Source organism: Larus michahellis, chromosome Z (genome assembly GCF_964199755.1).
Source record: "Larus michahellis chromosome Z, bLarMic1.1, whole genome shotgun sequence".
Lineage (NCBI taxonomy): Eukaryota > Metazoa > Chordata > Aves > Charadriiformes > Laridae > Larus > Larus michahellis.
The window spans coordinates 29,999,108-30,015,628 of NC_133930.1; the positions used below are offsets into that span (position 1 = coordinate 29,999,108).

The following is a 16,521-nucleotide window of genomic DNA, read 5'->3' on the forward strand; positions in this document are numbered from 1 at the left end:
CAATATTATTAAAGAGAACATAAACTCAAACATGCAGCCAGAGTTGTTTATAGATGCAGAGATCTGTAAGAATCTTACAGCCAAGACTGCAAAGCACAGACACTTAAAGCAAGTAAAATTAACTCCTCCTTCTGATGCGGGGCCCCAGTTCTACAATCGCACCTGCCCAGTGACAGTATACAAACCTCCACAAAAACTCACGCAGTGATCCTACTGCAAGATCTGGCTGAATCAGTACATGGTCTGTGCTTCAGGATTCAAAAAATAAGACAGCTCCCTAAGCATTTACTCACAAATTTTAGCCTAAAATACAAGTGAGCTCAATCCAGATATTTCTAGCACTGTGGGTCACCACAATCTGCTTGAACCATCTACAGAATTGTATGTAATGTTATTCACCCATGGAGTTTCACTGTGGAAGTACAGTTTTAGATAATTAGATAGGAGAAAGACAGTCATCTTGCAACTTATAACTAAAAGCCAACTAAATGAGAGAAAAAAGAAATGATTATTACCTTCTCACAGTTTCCCATATTTGCTTTGATTTTACAATTATGTCGTAATTACTTTTATCATTAAGCTGTCTGGTTTGCTTTAACTCCTTCCTTTTCTTTTTGAAGTCACTCCACTTTGGCTTCTTAGAATCTGACCCTGAAGACAAAAACAAATACATAGTCAATTAAAGAGGAGCAATGGAATCCTTTATCAGTATAAACTGTGGCAGCTCTGTGACTTGAATTGCTAACAATTCAGGAGCTTTGCCTGCAGTTACCCAGCTAGCTAATAAGAAACAGTAAATATTTAGTAAGTATGCTAAGCTAGTAATTTCCACTTTTAGAATACTGGAGGAACAAGGCAAACAACGATTTTTCCTCAACACTCTGTCAAAGGATGCATTGCAAACTACTTAATAGCTTAAGAATTTACTCAAAATGCACCTATCAGCCTATGACCACCCCAGGTAACTCTCCCTTTTTAGTTCACCCTGTACTCACACATAACTTTTCCCTCTCTCAAAAGAAGAGCCCTAACTCAAAGATACAGATCTGAAATCTCAGAGAAAGGAAAAAATTAAAGCCTTTTTACATGCTGAATATTTTTATTCAGTCAAATTCCTTAAGCATGGGATTTTACTATACAAATTAGCTATACATGGCCACACAACAAACTCGGTTAAGGTAACTTTCTACAGAAAATGCTATTAGTAGAGTTATGGAAATGCCTCAAGTATATCATTTTAGTTTTATTCATACCTTGATAAAAACCAATCATCTTACATTACATGGTTTCACAGAAGCAAGTCATGGTAATTGTCACTTCTACATGGAACATTAAAGACACAGCTTCAAATTTTTAGACCTTAAAGCACCACTTGTTGGTATTTAGCAGCATGCACTTGACTGTCTTACCCATCCAAAAACCATGCTCTCTTTGTACAAAAGCGTATTATTGATTTTTTCTGTCGCTCTCTAAGTAATAGTGACAAGCAAAACTAGTAACACTTTGCTTTGAGAGCAGCGACACTATGCAATACACAGCAGCTTTCAGTTACTCTTATTAACAACATTTAAAGGTTTGTTTGTGGTTGTGTTGTTTTTTTTAAAGCGGCTTAATATGAACATTCTGTTGCTATTAAGTTTCCAGATATCTAGTGCATATTCCATGTGAAGCCATTCTACAAACATGCAACAAGAGCAACAATAAAATACTCAAGACCTTCTGCTGTCCTTCAAACAACTAACATATTTCTGCAGAACTTCAGAATCCCCTACATAAGACTCCACTTCTCATTTGACAGTGCTGTTTAATTGTTGCAGTAGAGTTTTGCTTCACAGCAGGAGGAACCATCACGTGCTCATGTGCCAGAAACAAAGTTAAAAAAGAAATCTATTTAAACAGGGATAAAAATCAGACATTTATTTAGCCTCTCTGTATTACCAGGTTGCCCAGGGAGGCTGTGGATGCCCCATCCCTGGAAGCGTTCAAGGCCAGGTTGGATGGGGCTTTCAGCAACTTGGTCTAGTGGAAGGTGTCCCTGCCCAGGGCAGGGGGTTGGAACTCGATGATCTTTAAAGTCCCTTCCAACTCTAACCGTTCATTCTATGGTAAGCTGTAAAATGTAAAAAGCTGTAAATGTAACACTGATGATAGTGTCTGGGTTTTCTGGGGGGGAAGGTGGGTTGTTGGGGGTTTTTTGGGTGGGTTTTTTTGTTGTTTTTATTTGTTTGGGGTTTTTTTGAAACAAAAAGAGGTGTCTAGATAGTCTGGGCTACAGAAAAAATATAAAGGATAATCAACTTTGTTTTGTGAATTTTGGTGTTCCAAATTTCCTAGCCAATACTTTTAGAACGGAGGATAACATTTCTAACATTGCCTATGAAAAACTCTGCATTTTCCAGTTTTGTGTGAAAACAGCCAGTTTCAAGCTAGCCATTTAATACTGTCATTAAAATAATCATAGCTTTATGATGGCATACCAATTATTTAAATTTCCTACTGCATCTTTACTTTTGACTTCCAAGAAAATTTGTAACTGTTAATTCTAATGACTTTGGCCTCAGGTGAAGTAAATTTTTCCACAGCAAAGATTAAACATGAAGTAAACTTGGAGTTATTCGGCCAGTTTGGAAAGGTCAGGGGGAAAGAGGAAGACCTAGATGAACAATGTTCCCATTAGATATCAACTGGATATCATAGTTTCCATTGATATCCAGGCTTAAAAAGCTGCTCACCTCCCTCTTCACCATCCTGGAGCTTCCTCTTCTTTGCAAGCTTTTCTGATTGCTGTTTATTCTTGAATTGTTTGACGCTAGCTCTTCCAGGTCTTAATTGTCCTTTCACAAATTTCTTGGAAATGGATTTAGGCTTTCCCTCCTCATCTCCTTTGTTAAGAGGTTTCTTTGGTGGGCCTGAATCTATTAACCAACAAAGCAGAAATTAAAATGTTATCCTAGAGCTAATGTTGTTTCAAAATAACAAATTATTACTCTAACAAGAATTAAACTACTTTGTAATAACAATTATACATATGGCAATAACTCTTACATGCTTCTCAAAGCCGGTGTTTTCATTGCAGTCCCTGGGTGTCCTAGTTTTCCATAGGGAAGTTTTCCCCAGGCATTATTTTCTTGGCAACAGCATAACAATCCAGGCATAAAAATGATTATTCTAAATTAAGAATTTTACCACCCCTGACATCCAAGTCATTAATATCAAAATCATCTCTTCACAGTACAGTCTGAGCTGTTTTGACATCATCTGTTTTAAGCACAAGACAACAAACGCTGAAAGGTATTTTCTGAATCCTAACCTGCAGCACTTCACACACCCTAGTTTCAATTCTCAAATAAACTTTTTCTTAATGTGGGAAAGCGAAGTCTAGAATCAAAAACTTACCAACTTAAATTTTTAATTAAAAGAGTAATTTAGGTCAATCAAATAGAGCTGAAGGGCTTGCAATGCCATTTACTTAAAGCATTTCAGCTTCACTTCTTCCAGGTTACTTGATCACACAGTCAGCATACTTTTGAATGCAAGACAGAATTATAGAATGACTGAGGTTAGAAGGGACCTCTGCAGGTCATCTGGTCCAACGCTCCTGCAGGGTCACCCAAAGCTGGTTGCCCAGGATCATGTTCAGGTGGCTTTTGACTGTCTCTATGGTGGGAGGCTCCAACATCTCCCTGGGCAAACTGTGCCAAGGCTCAGTCACCATCACAGTGAAGAAGTCTTTCCTGATGGAACCATAGTGTGCCCATTGCCTTTGGTTCTGTCACTCAAAAGAGCCTGGCTCTATCTTTGCACCCTCCCTTCAGGTATTTGTATATATTGACAAGGAGGTATCCCTCAGTGTTCTCTTCTCTAGGCTGAACTGTCCCAGCTCCCTCAACCTTCCCTCATCAGAGAGATGCTCCAGAGCCTTTATCATGTTCACGGCCCTTTGCTGGGCTCTCTCCAGTACGTCCATGTCTCGCTTGTACTGGGGAGCCCAGAAGTGGACACAGCACGCTAGGTGGGGCCTCACCAGTGCTGAGGAGAGGGCAAGGATCACCTGTCTCAGACTGTTGGAAACATTCCCCCTAATGCAGCCCAGGATCCAAACAGCCGCCTTCGCCACAAGGGCACATTGCTGGCTCATGTTCAGCTTTGTGATCACCAGGACCCCCAGGACCTTTTCTGCAGAGCTGCTTTCCCCCAGCATGTACTAGTGCATGGATGGAGTTGTTCCCCCAGCCCCCAGTGCGGCACTTTGCACTTCTTGTTGAACTTCATGAGGTTCCTGTCAAAGTCCCTCTGAGGGGGAGCACAACCTCCGGTGTATCAGCCACTCCTCCCAATCCTGTGTCATCAGCAAACTTGCTGAGGGCATGCTCTGCCCCATCATCCAGATCATCAATAAAGCTATTGAACAGGACTACACCCAGCATTGACTCTTGGGGTACACTGTTAGTTACTGGCCTCCAACTAGATTTTGTGCCACTGATTACCACTCTCTGGGCCCAGCCATTCATCCAGTTTTCAATCTACCTCACTATCTGCTCATCCAGCCCCGTAATTCATCAGCACCTCTGCAAGGATGGTATGGGAGAAGCCTTACTGTAGTTCATATAGACAGCATCCACTGCTCTTCACCCATCTACCAAGCTAGCAATTTCACGACACAAGCTTACCAAGATAAAAAATTGAGTCCAAGCATGCCTGTGCGCAACAATAATCACTCAGCCAGAACTCCTACTAAGGAGCCTTTGCCCTCTTACCATTACCTTTTTTAAATTTCTTTTTTCCAGGTGGCACTTTTCCACGAGGTGCTTTTCCACTCTTCCCGACGAACTTCTTTTTACCCTTGGCTTCCATTGTGGCAACACTGCAAACGGAGCAAGAGACAGCATTACTGGACCACCACGGCTCCCCTACTCACGATGTGAGGAAAAGGTCGCCTGCGCTTCCCTGAACACAGGTTAACATACTTGACGGAGCTAAACCCTTCTCGGCGGCGGTCGCCACCCCTAGGTGGGCCGTGTGGGACCAGAAGAGGCCGCCCACAGGCCGGTCGGCACGGAGGCTCAGCACAGCGAGACCGCAGATCACCGGGCCCGGGCGGCCGAAGCCGCGGCCCCGGCCCCTCTCCCTAGCGATCCCCAGACCACGGCCAGTGCCCAGGAGACCGCAGCCGGGCGCGGAGGGCCAGGAGATGGGGGTGCTCCGCGGGAAGTCACACACTCACGCACGCCCCCCACCCGCCGCCGCCACGCACCTCCGAGCCCGCCGCTCGCCTCACACGTGCCGCCCCGCCCGCGCTTTGCGGCCCCCTCCGGCGGGCGCGGCTCCCCATTGGCCGGCGTGGCCGCTGCCGCGCGACAGTGCCGAAACAGCCTGCCGTAAAGCGCCGCGCGGGAGGCGGAACGGGCACGCTTTTCCCCCAGCGTCCTCGCTGCGGCTGTTGGCGGCGGTGCCGCGGCGAAGTCGCCTCCATTCGCCTCGGGATCCTCTGTAGCACTTCCCGTTTGTGTAGGCTCACCCCGGAGGGCCGCTGTGAGGAAAGGCCCCGTCTTTTTCCCCCTGCTCCCGTCTGTTGCCTTCTGCCCGCCGCGCAGCTAGGCCAGCGGGCCCGCCGCCATCTTCTCGAGCGCGGCCTGTCCCGTGCCCAGCGTAAATAGTTTTAAAAACAAGGTAACGTACCACGGCATGGATTAAGTAGCGGTGATGCTGGAGAACGCCAGGTGGAGCCGTTACTGCAAAACAATGCAGATCTGACGAGTTGCGTGAAACGTCAGCGTCGAGTGTTTTTCCACATTTCAGCTGTTTCAATAAAGTTATCACTTCGGAATGGAATAGGGATCTGTATCGATAAATATGGTGATTATTACACTTGTGTGATGATTGTAGCTGTGGCAGGAAGTTAGAGCATAGTAAATACTTCCGTAATACCACCCACAGTATATTTGACTAAAGAAGCGAGTAGCGAGAAATTTTTTGGTGGAGTGGCGCATTTTCTTCAGTACAGCTGATGGTGGTCCTGGTTTTCTTTTATTTGTCTCCTGGTAAGCACTTGGCAGTGCCTTGCAAAACACAACAGGCAGGATTATGGCATTTAGTTTTCCCACTGTTTGAAATGTTAACATCATGCCTGTCAAAATTATGTGAAAATTGCATGTTTTAAAGGGGATGGGAGAAAGAGTGTGCATTTTGAAGCTTGGCTTAAGTCGAGGGGCATAATAGCACAAGTTTGCATCCTCCCACAGCCCAAATGCTTTTGCTTCAGTGTTTGGAAGAACCTCTGTAGGTATTTGAGTTAAGTCTGTTTTTCACACTAATTACGTTTTCCATTTTTTTGGTGGTTTCTTTTCAAGAATTAAGACCACGGTCAATTAACACATTAGAAAATATATTGCTATGTTCAGCTTGATTGCTATAAAACAAATATTTCCCAGAGAATAAACCAATGAAATTTTTGAATGTCAGACAGAGATTTAAAGTCAAGACAGCTTACAGGTTCAAGTATCTACTCTTCATAAATAATTAAAGGTTCCGTAAAGATCTTCAGGTACTTTAAAACAGGCTGTAATTGTAGAAGATAGTTCTTGACCTAATCACATCTCCAAGATATTCCCCAAGCGTGTTCAGAGTCATGTATCAGCACAGCACTATTTTTTGTGTCTGTTTTATCTCTCTTCTGGACACTGTTCTAATTCCATGGAGATAAAAATTATTAAAGAAACTAAAAGATAAAAATTCCCAAAAGTGAATTTTTAATTTGTGACCAAGATATGTAATGTTGAAATTCAGTATTACCAGTCTGTCTCTCAAGTGAAAGCCTCATCTCAAGATCCAAATTTACATTCAGATTCTTCTTACTCACATGATCGTGCATTACTCCTTCAGCATGAGGTTTCCAGCTTGGTATCCCAAGGATGTTTCTGGATACCCTTGAGAATGTTCTGACAAGTTTTTTAAACAAAAAGAAGGATCATGCTCTTTGGACAGCAGAAACAAGCAGTAAGAATTGGAAGAGTAAGAAGCATGTTTCACTGTATAGTCACAGGCTGGATAAGATCACCATGAACTGTCTACTGCCTTCTCTTTTTTCACACAGTGCATCCACATCCATTCTGACTTGTCTGTGGAATATATTTGCTATAGTAGTACCAGAAGCAATGCTAGCATACTTGCACTTGTGACCAGTCCCTCATGGGGCACTTTTATGGCACTAGCTTCCAGCTCAAGGAGAGCTATGGTGAATTCAGTAGTGCTGAATGCCATACCACTTTATTTCTTAGCAGACTTTGAAGGAATAAGATCTGTGGCAAATATAAGAGGAAGTTTAAAAATGGCATGTCTCGCATTTTACGTAAAGATTCACAAAAGTGTGACAATATGTCTGCTTACCTGTCCCAGCCAAAACAAGAATCCTGTAGTGTCGGTAGTAAATAATTCAATGAATTAAAAAAAAAAAAAAATTAAAAAGGCAGTTTTTTATTCATGCATTTGTTAATAGCACATTTATCTGACCATTTTCACATCTAAAAAAATATTTTGGCTCTGTGACACTATAGATCTGGACTTTGTATTAAGGCAATTGAAGGGAAGACTGCAACAATGGAGTGCTGTCTACTGCCTTGGTCAGGACTGCTCTGCTCACTTCAGCACACCTTCTTCAACAAGACACCTGTGAGAAAAAGGGAGTGTAACCACAGGCATAACCTGACTGCTCGTACTACCAAGGGCAAGTAACTACTACAGGAGTCAGGTAAAACTCCATATGATTTCATTGTCATTTGTGAATGGTTCTGAAGGTACTTTCTCCATTGCTGAAGACAGCTACATGCACCCTGTCTAAGACTTATTACTTCATACCTTACATTGTGGAGAAGCAGACAGTTGTAAATGGGTTGGTTGTCATGCCTTTCAGTTGGTCATCTTTTTTGGAGACAGCATCGCTCTTGCACAGCCTTTCAGTTCGTTATCTCCCTCTACACTTCCTACAGAATAGAAAACCTATTTTTTAATCTTTCTTGTCACCACAATGCAGACCTCTGAGCTACAGATACAGCTAAAGCCACTTGTGTCTCTGCTGCTCCAGCTGCATTACACAAAAGATCTCTTCTCTGGGTCACTTTTCAGGTGCTGCAGGAAAGATGGTGATTAACTTAGTCAGCAACACTGGGTATACTTAGCTCTGAGTAAGTATATCTAACCCTTTAATTACAAAAAAAAAATACATAATCCTTATCCTTTTTTTTCTTTTTTTTCCCATCAGCTGATGTGTAGGCAGAACTGAGTTTTGCTGCCGAAAAGGATCCCCAAAGATCCAGAGCTAAAGACAGCCTGGAACTGGTCGCTCCTGAGTGATAAGCAATGGCGAGGCCAGTTACTCTCATTGCCACACGGGAGTTGGAAAGGGTGGTGACAGCACATAACATTTTTATGAGCAACTGTCCATTTCCTGGACTGCACCGTACCCAAGGAGGCTGCAGAGCCACAGGTGTTTCATTGCCCCCTACTGCCTACTCGCTATTTTTTTTGCCTACAGCTGCCTGCAGGCTTCTTGCGTCACGATTCTTAACTTTCTGAGTGATTTAGAATTCAGTGCAATGTTTGTTAAAAGTCATCTAAGTTGGAAAAGATGATGAGTTGCAATTGTAAAGAAATGGTGAATTCTTAGTAGCAATTACAGCATGTTACTCTGGGTTACTTGAGAATCACAAACTAATTTGCAGTTATGTTCCTTCATTTCCTCACTTAGACTGTGTGAGAAAGGACTCGACTTCCAAAGTATAGAGGCCTGGTAGAAGTGACAGAGTGAATGTAATGTAGCCACCTACTCAGAAAAATAAGAGGCCAGGCTTTCTCTGCATCTTGATACTGCTCACTTGTGTTTATTTCTGGTTAAATACACCTGCTAAGAGTTTCATCCACAGGATAACTGAATTATATTTCCCTTTTTCGAAAGTTAGCTCAGAACACTCAGGTGCAGAGTCATTTGTTCATATTTCTCAGCTCACTATTTCAAGGGCAGGTGCAGTGTGGCAAAGAACAAGATTCTTAACATTCTGAGAGAACTTCTGAGATACTGTGAAATCCAGCATTATAGGTGAATGTTGTGAGTGAAGGCTGGCCTTTTTCTCTTGTATTGTTTCCCATATAAAGATCATAAGTGCTCTTTGATCTACAGGTTTGGCAGACCAAGCCCTGCATTCTTAACAGATCTTAGGAAGACACTATTCACTTCATATTCTTTGGAAATTTCACCTGAATTCTAGCAAAACTGGATCCATGTTGCTGCTCTTAGTATGCACTTACCGGTTATCTCATATATTAGCACGGGAAGACTTGTTTTGTTGGGATTTTGGGTGGTGATGATTTATTTTAAAGAAAGTACCATGTTCAGTTATGTGCTATTTCCTGAACTCAAATGTGTTTCATATTATGTGGTACCATCCTCTTTTATTATTACTTATATGAGTGTTACTGGATTAATGTATATTTGGGGGTCTCTGTCGTGTTAGCTGTGGGATCTCTGCACAGAAAACCATCCATAAAACTAAAAAGAAGTTTCTGCTTCCCCTTGCACCACTAAAGAAGTGTTAGTTAGTGAAGTGTTAGACTAAAGATTGCTTGGGGTTTCTTCACAGGTACTCAAAAATGTTCATTGTAGACCAAATTCAAATGAAAGGCAGTGATTCAAAGTGAAAACTGAACACTGGCTGTTGTTCAGAGGCCATTAAACATAAGATTTATTATCGTAAGTGCCAGTGCTATTGAGCAATGCTTTGTTCCCAGTAGTACTGAATCATGATCCACTGGATATCTGATTACTGAGTGACCAGTTAGCTAAGGGACATCGAAAGCCTCCTGTAAATTACGCTGAAGTCACAGCAAAATCGGGCTGAAGTGTCAGTTCAATGCTGCAAATTAGGCTGTAGTCCCAGTTCAGTGTTGCAAGATGGCATGCCTGACAACTGGCCAACCTCTAGAGGGGCAGCCACTTCGAGAAAGACATTTTTATAATTCCCACTCCTTTGTCTTTGGTTTTCTTCAGGTTACGTTAGTTTCTTTTTCTTCTGTAAATATGTGCATCTGAATATCACTAAAATCAGTGTGGGTCAAACCTGGTGAGCTGAACGTGAATAGTTCGTATCAGCTATTTGATACCCTTTTGCTTCCAGCAAGAAATTAATTTTTCTGCCTGTAGTCTCCTGTTGAACTGCTGTCCTCCATTCTGCTGACTCTTCAGCTGCATCTTGACAGTGTATCTTGCCGTAGTTTTATCTCTCAGGTTGGATCAGTAGAGTTGTAAATATGTGTATTATCTATTTGAGAAGAATGAAAACCTGTATACCACAAGGCAAGACTAAAAGAAGAATAAAATGCATACCGTCTGGAGGTTTGTTCTCCAACCTCTAAATGCCTGCCCGCCCTTTTTTTTTCTTCTTTGCATCTTGAGAAAAAAAGCATAAATTGTAGAAACTTAGCTAAGCAAATTAACACCAATTCCATTGTGTTTCACTGCACTTAGATCCAGATGCATCAAGATTGCTTTTGGATGTCATAGTTGTCATAAGTATTTTAAAGAGCACTATCACAAAGATTTCTGTGGGTCTAGTGCACACAATATGCAGTAAATCACTACTTCTCTTAGCAACCACCAGAATAATAGTAACCACATTGAATTCCTATACTATTCCTAAGGACGGAGTATTCTAATCATCAGTTCAGATGGGAGAACTCACATAGATAGACATTCAAAATGAAAGTCATTACTACTGAAAATGCAATTTATCATGAATCACTATGTGTATATGACTGCTTACAAAACTTTAAATGCATCTCTCTGGGGTGAAGGTAAAAGAAAATAACCATATGCAATTGTTGAAAAATAAGCTGCTGAAAGCATTTCTTACTGCTGTAATTTCTTGAAGATGAACCTTCTAAATGACCATGGATCCAACCAAGCATGAAAATTTATAGCTCCTTAATATGATACTCAGTGTCTTTCCTATTGTGCTTTTTGAGTCTGTGGGATGCAAGACAATATGTAGTTTTTCAACAGGATTAATATAGCCTCTTCAACTATAAATGAGGAAACGCTGTATTTCATAATATGGTCAAATCTGTTCAAGAGTCTGCGTTGTAAAACTACATCATCACTGTTTGCTCCAGCATCCCCACAGTTCTGCTTTACTTTCCCTACATTCTCTAGCATTCATTAATCTTACCTTGTTGCCTTTATAAAAAATCGAAACAAAACAACGTCATTTGTATCAATAAAATGTTTTCATTGACATGTTGTTTCAAAAAATACTTTACAAATATATTCTCATATTTATACCCAGAAAGTCCTGTGAGGTGAAAACAGTACATTGTAGTCCTTGAAGGCAGGCTCTTGCATACTTCAAAAACACCAACGCTTTGAAGCAGGAAAGAGGAAAATGTTAAATGATAAAGAAATGAAGACAGTCACAGGACCGTATTTCAGGCTGCAACTGGTACAGTTGCCAATGTCGATCTTCTCTTCAGTTTTAGCATGCAATCTGGAATAAAGTGAATTCCTGAAGTAGAGAGAAATACAAATACCAGTCCTGGATCACCCAGATCACTTCAGAGTAGCAATTACAGTGAAATAATCTTTGTACTTGTTAGCATATAAGGCAATAATCTTTTCTATACATAGTGAAGGTGCAGTTATTAGATTCATACACCTTTTATTCTAGAATTAAATATAGATACACAACCTGACACTGCTGTCTGCTGCTGCTGTTTTTCCTCCCCTTTATTTCCTTTCTTCCTTAAAAAGAATTGAAGTTGCCACATTAAATTCACAATGTAAAGTTTTTGCCTGTAGAAAACAGAAGTCTTTGATATATACTTTTTGGAAGAGGTTTTCCACTGAAATGTGAGACCCAGCTGAATTCAGATTCAGATTCCATGTACTGCTTTCGTAATTGCAGAGGAAAACTTGCCAAACTCTAGAAAACTCTGAACTACAGCTGCCTGGTATTTGGACATTCCTGGATTTGTTTCCTTCTCTCACATAAGCATAAAACCACCAGCCACTGTACAGATTAAATTTAGGAAGGATAGATACCCAACCATCAGACATTGCATCAGAAATCTCATTACACTGCTTGTAGAGGTTAGAATGATAATTTCTGTTATCATTCTGAAGCAGCAGCTCACATTCAATATTATTTTTTTAATATATATTATATATTTGTGTAGCAAAAAAGTCTTTTATTGTGCAAACTACATTTTTATACTAGAAGTCTGTATTAAATGCTACTGGAAATAAGAAGGCAATAATTCTCTGACGCTAACTTCAGTGGTTTCATGGCCTCAGCCATGAAGCTCATGTTACTCTTAGAGGTTTCACAATTTTAGGGACTACTTTCCATTATCTCAGAACTTGTCTTTAAATAGCCGCAATTGTCTGTTGACTTGAAGAAAAAAACCTCTGAAACTACAGCTATTTCTGAATTACTCCCAGCAGAGGTCCTTAGCTGGTCTTCTGATCAAATGCAGCATTTACCATCCTGAGAGAAGGGTCCGCTTTCATGGGGCTTTTCCTACAAACCAGCCTTCCAACAGCGTGTGGAAGGCTAAAGACTGATTATATCTTGCTAGAGGTATCACTGCAGTTACAATTTTTGGTAGGAAAATGATGTCTATGTTTCTGATTTGACTCCAGCTCATTAATTCAGCCTAAGGCATATACTTTGAATGACAGAAACACGTTCTACAGAAGTCAGTATGTGCTCTTTATGGATAACATTGTCTGGAGAGAGATCTCATTAAAATCTGTACTGGAACTCTACAGTCCTCCTCATTTGCTAGGCACACAAGCCAAAAATACATCTTATATAGCTTGGACTATCAATACTTCTCACAGAGCTACAGAAAAAGTGTCACACATATCCTATCTTACAGTTTTATATCACTCTATGCTGGGAGTAATTTACAAATGTGTCCAGTTACACTTCTGTAGGCACAGAGAAATCTCAGAACATCTACAAAGAATATGCAAGGTGACTTCAGGGTCATGTCTCAAAATGAACAAAATTAATGAGTCCACTGAGAGAAACCAGAAGTATTTAACACACTGCCCTGGTGAGCTAGAATATTAACACCAAACATTGAAATAAGTGCTGAATGTTTAAAGCATGGACACTACATACTGCTCAAAGATCTTTTGATATGTTACATATATAAACATGAGGTAGGTTTTGTTCAATAACCTAGAATATTGGTAAGAATATTAAAAGCAAGACGAGAAGCAATGTGAGCTTACTGTAAAATAGAAATAAAAACAAACACAGAGAAATAGTTCTTGTTTTACACCAAATGAACTTCCTGGAATAAAACTGAATCTGCTGCAATTCAAGTCTGTAAATGTGAGCGCAGGCTAAATTTCAATTAAAAAAAAAAAAATAGGATGGAACCACAATATCCCCTTCTCATGTGACTCGCATATGGTTACAGATATGTACAGTTGCAAATTGATTTTACAAGCACCAGTAAGCCTACTAAGAATTGAACTCATTTCAGTCTCACTCAGCTCGGTGAGAATCTGACGTCTGTTTTCAGGTGCCATATTACAGCATGTTCTAGGCATACCTAGAAGTGGATGAAAGAATAAAATAGTTATAATAAAATACACAATTCTTTGATAGCTTACAGCACTAGCTGAACTAAGCAAGCTTAATAAATTTTCATATAGCTTTTCTTTCACTCTGGAGTAAAATCTTTTTACAGCTTTTTGATATTTAATAAGGACTATTATGAAATTGAAAGCATTGTAAGCAAAACACTTAGCCAGTGTATGTCAGATAAGTCTCATTGGAATAAAGCTAGGAAATCGGTCCCCTATGATGTTACTGGATTTATTAAATGCAGCGTGATTTCGAATTTAAATTGTAAGTCTTTATATCTAGATTTACAGCTGTGCAAGCAAGTGTAAAATGCTACCAAATCCACTGTAAGTTATTTTACAAGGGCAGAGGCCTTATTTTGCTCTTATGTACAGCAGCGCGGGCCATTGCCTTCACAGAAATGAAAGGCTTCCCAGTCCAGTCTTTTATTTTTACCTTATGCTATAGAACTAGTAGGGTGTTGTTTTAAATGAGTGAAAAATGTCTAGAATTTCCTCTTCCCTACTATCCATACCTGTGGTACAGAGATAAATATTTGTATCAGGGACACTATGAAGCAGTGAAGAGAAGAGCGCTAGGCTGTATGTGTTGGTATAAGGTCCCATCATGCACAGTAATTTGCATGTCCTACTTTAAAACCTGGATTATATTTTAATTTTTTAAAAACCTTACGAATGCTTTGAAAGTTTCCTCATGTTTATAAATAAGCATTTTTCTTTTGGGAAGTCTTCTTTGCCTTTGTTTTTTCAACTTTTTCAGAATTCTGGTAATTGCTATGGGAGGGCAGGGGGAGAATGGAGAAGGATCAATAAACAAAAAAACCCTAACAGAGCCTCATAGGGGAAGCCTGTTAAATAAGGTTAGTGTGTTGTCACAGGATTTCACAACCAAGAATAAATGTATGAAGGAACAGCAGTCTAAAGTATTGAACTCGGTATGGTTAATTGGCTAGCAACCATGAAATCACACAGTGGCATTTTTGCATTCAATTCTCAGACTAGAATACTGCTCCATATAACTTAAAAGTACTTCTATATGTAACACACAACTTGATCATTTCCCCCCCCGCGTTCTTGCGTATGAGTGATAGCAGTCTGAAAGTGATTTCTACATTTTATGTAAGTTAAAAACTCTTAACAAAAGCTTATTTTGCTTCCGAATTAGTAGATTGTATTATCTTTGAAAAGTCACTCACACGCAATGGGTGCTAAATATGGAGATTTTAGAAGACCGGTAAACTTACTAATGATCTTCTTCTCAAAAAGCTTTTAGATTTGAAAATGGTATCAGCCAAACCAAAAACATAAGCAAGCTAGACACTGCCCATGTCATAGGTCAAATCTGAGGAAATTAATCTTTTCCAGTGCATGATTTTACTTTTAGTTATGTCAAGTCTTCCGTGAACAGTCTTTATTACAAAGGCATTTTCACAAATGTAATCAAAGGGGCCCTACTCTAAAGAGAAAATGACTGATGTGCCACACATTTGATGTACAGATGAAAATTAATTAATCTTCATCAGACACAATGGATATTTTGTTTTATAGGGTTACTGTGGAATTGTCATATAGGTCTGAGTCAAAAAAATAGGAAATGGAAAACACATAATGAAGGAGAGAAGCATTTTCCATGTGTATATCTGCAAAAAAATCAATTCCACCAGCTGTATTTGCCTATTTTTATGCCAAATACAGCATCAAAATGAGAATAGAACACAGCCGCACTGTTTTTCTCAAAAATCTTTTTTTCTTTTGGAATAATTCGTGGCTCCTTCCTCCTGCTTGTTTTGATCAGTAAATGACAGCTTTTCCCAAAATATGGTGCTGTAGCAACAGCTAATGAAGGTCCCTGCTAGGTTGGAAAGGACTGGAGCAGGTAGATTTTTTTTCTTCCCCTCATGTTTAGTACAGAGAGGAAAGGTCCTTCATGTCAAATTGTAATATGAACTTATGTACTTAGCGGAGTGCGTCTTGGCATATCGTCACAATATGGCATATGTCACAATGGTGCACACCACACAACGGGAAATAGCAAAAGATTTTAAGTATACATTAGTTCAAGTAAGTAAATGTCTACTATTTTTTCACAGCACTAAATCATTGCAGATCTTAAATAAAGCTTTTTTCTTTTGCTTTTTGTCACACAGACCAAGTAGAATATTGGCTTATGCAAGTAACTACTGCTAATACAAAACAATGATGCCCTCATACTTGTAGAAATAAAATAAACTGTAAGAGGTCAGAAACTTGTTCTACCAAAGTAGGTGTGCTTTGCTTCCTGTAATACAATTTGTTACCACTCTACAATGGTATATTTTAGTCAAAAGCATTTCTTACCTAAAAAATGGATTCTTTAAATCAAGAATGTTACCAGATTTAAATCCTGTCTGGTCCACCATAGCCACAATCTGAATATCATAACTTTGCCTGCATTGGAAAGAGAAGTATGAAAAAGAGGTAATGAAACTAAAATGCCTGTAACATCCTGAGTGAAAAAAACACCAGTGTAGTTGCTGTCTGAATAATAACCACTTAGTCATCAAAGGAAATTCATTTGCAGTGGTGTCAGTGGTATCAGTGCAAGGGCGTGATTATTTAATCATCTCTAAAGAAGTAACATTTAAAAGATGCTTAAGTAAGAGTCTGCATCTGAAAACATAATTTTGCACTGATAGTATTCAGTAGTGAAAGGTCTTTTTCCCCCTCTCTGTCAGAAATACTATAAAATTCAACATTAGCAAGTACAATCCGATGATTATTTCATGATCAAAAATATCTAACTGGCCAAACAGCATTAGGTACGCTGTGGTCATAATCCTGGATTTCACCAGGAAGGGTATTTTTCACAGGACTTTTGGCAAGAAACAAAGCTTACA

The 16,521-nt window shown here is 39.8% G+C and overlaps 2 protein-coding genes across 3 annotated transcripts in view; both read right to left on the bottom strand.

Moving 5' to 3' along the window:
• PUM3 (pumilio RNA binding family member 3) overlaps positions 1-5,353 on the bottom strand; it is a 29,114-nt gene extending 23,761 nt beyond the window's left edge. Inside the window, exons 1-4 of one of the 2 annotated variants that reach the window (XM_074569623.1) lie at positions 5,255-5,353; positions 4,764-4,864; positions 2,733-2,915; positions 516-651 (exon numbers count right to left, since the gene is read on the bottom strand). In XM_074569623.1, coding sequence (XP_074425724.1) covers positions 516-651; positions 2,733-2,915; positions 4,764-4,854 — 410 coding nt within the window. In that variant the 5' untranslated portion in view covers positions 4,855-4,864; positions 5,255-5,353. Of the gene's footprint in view, positions 1-515; positions 652-2,732; positions 2,916-4,763; positions 4,865-4,967 lie in introns of both variants that reach the window. The other variant, XM_074569624.1, reaches the window with a different exon arrangement.
• An 8,133-nt stretch (positions 5,354-13,486) lies between these two features.
• The window catches only part of LOC141736018 (histone-arginine methyltransferase CARM1-like), a 69,000-nt gene continuing 65,965 nt past the window's right edge, over positions 13,487-16,521 (bottom strand). Inside the window, exons 12-13 of the mRNA XM_074569625.1 lie at positions 15,983-16,072; positions 13,487-13,611 (exon numbers count right to left, since the gene is read on the bottom strand). Of these exons, the coding sequence (XP_074425726.1) occupies positions 13,602-13,611; positions 15,983-16,072 (100 nt within the window). The 3' untranslated portion in view covers positions 13,487-13,601. The remainder of the gene's footprint in view (positions 13,612-15,982; positions 16,073-16,521) is intronic.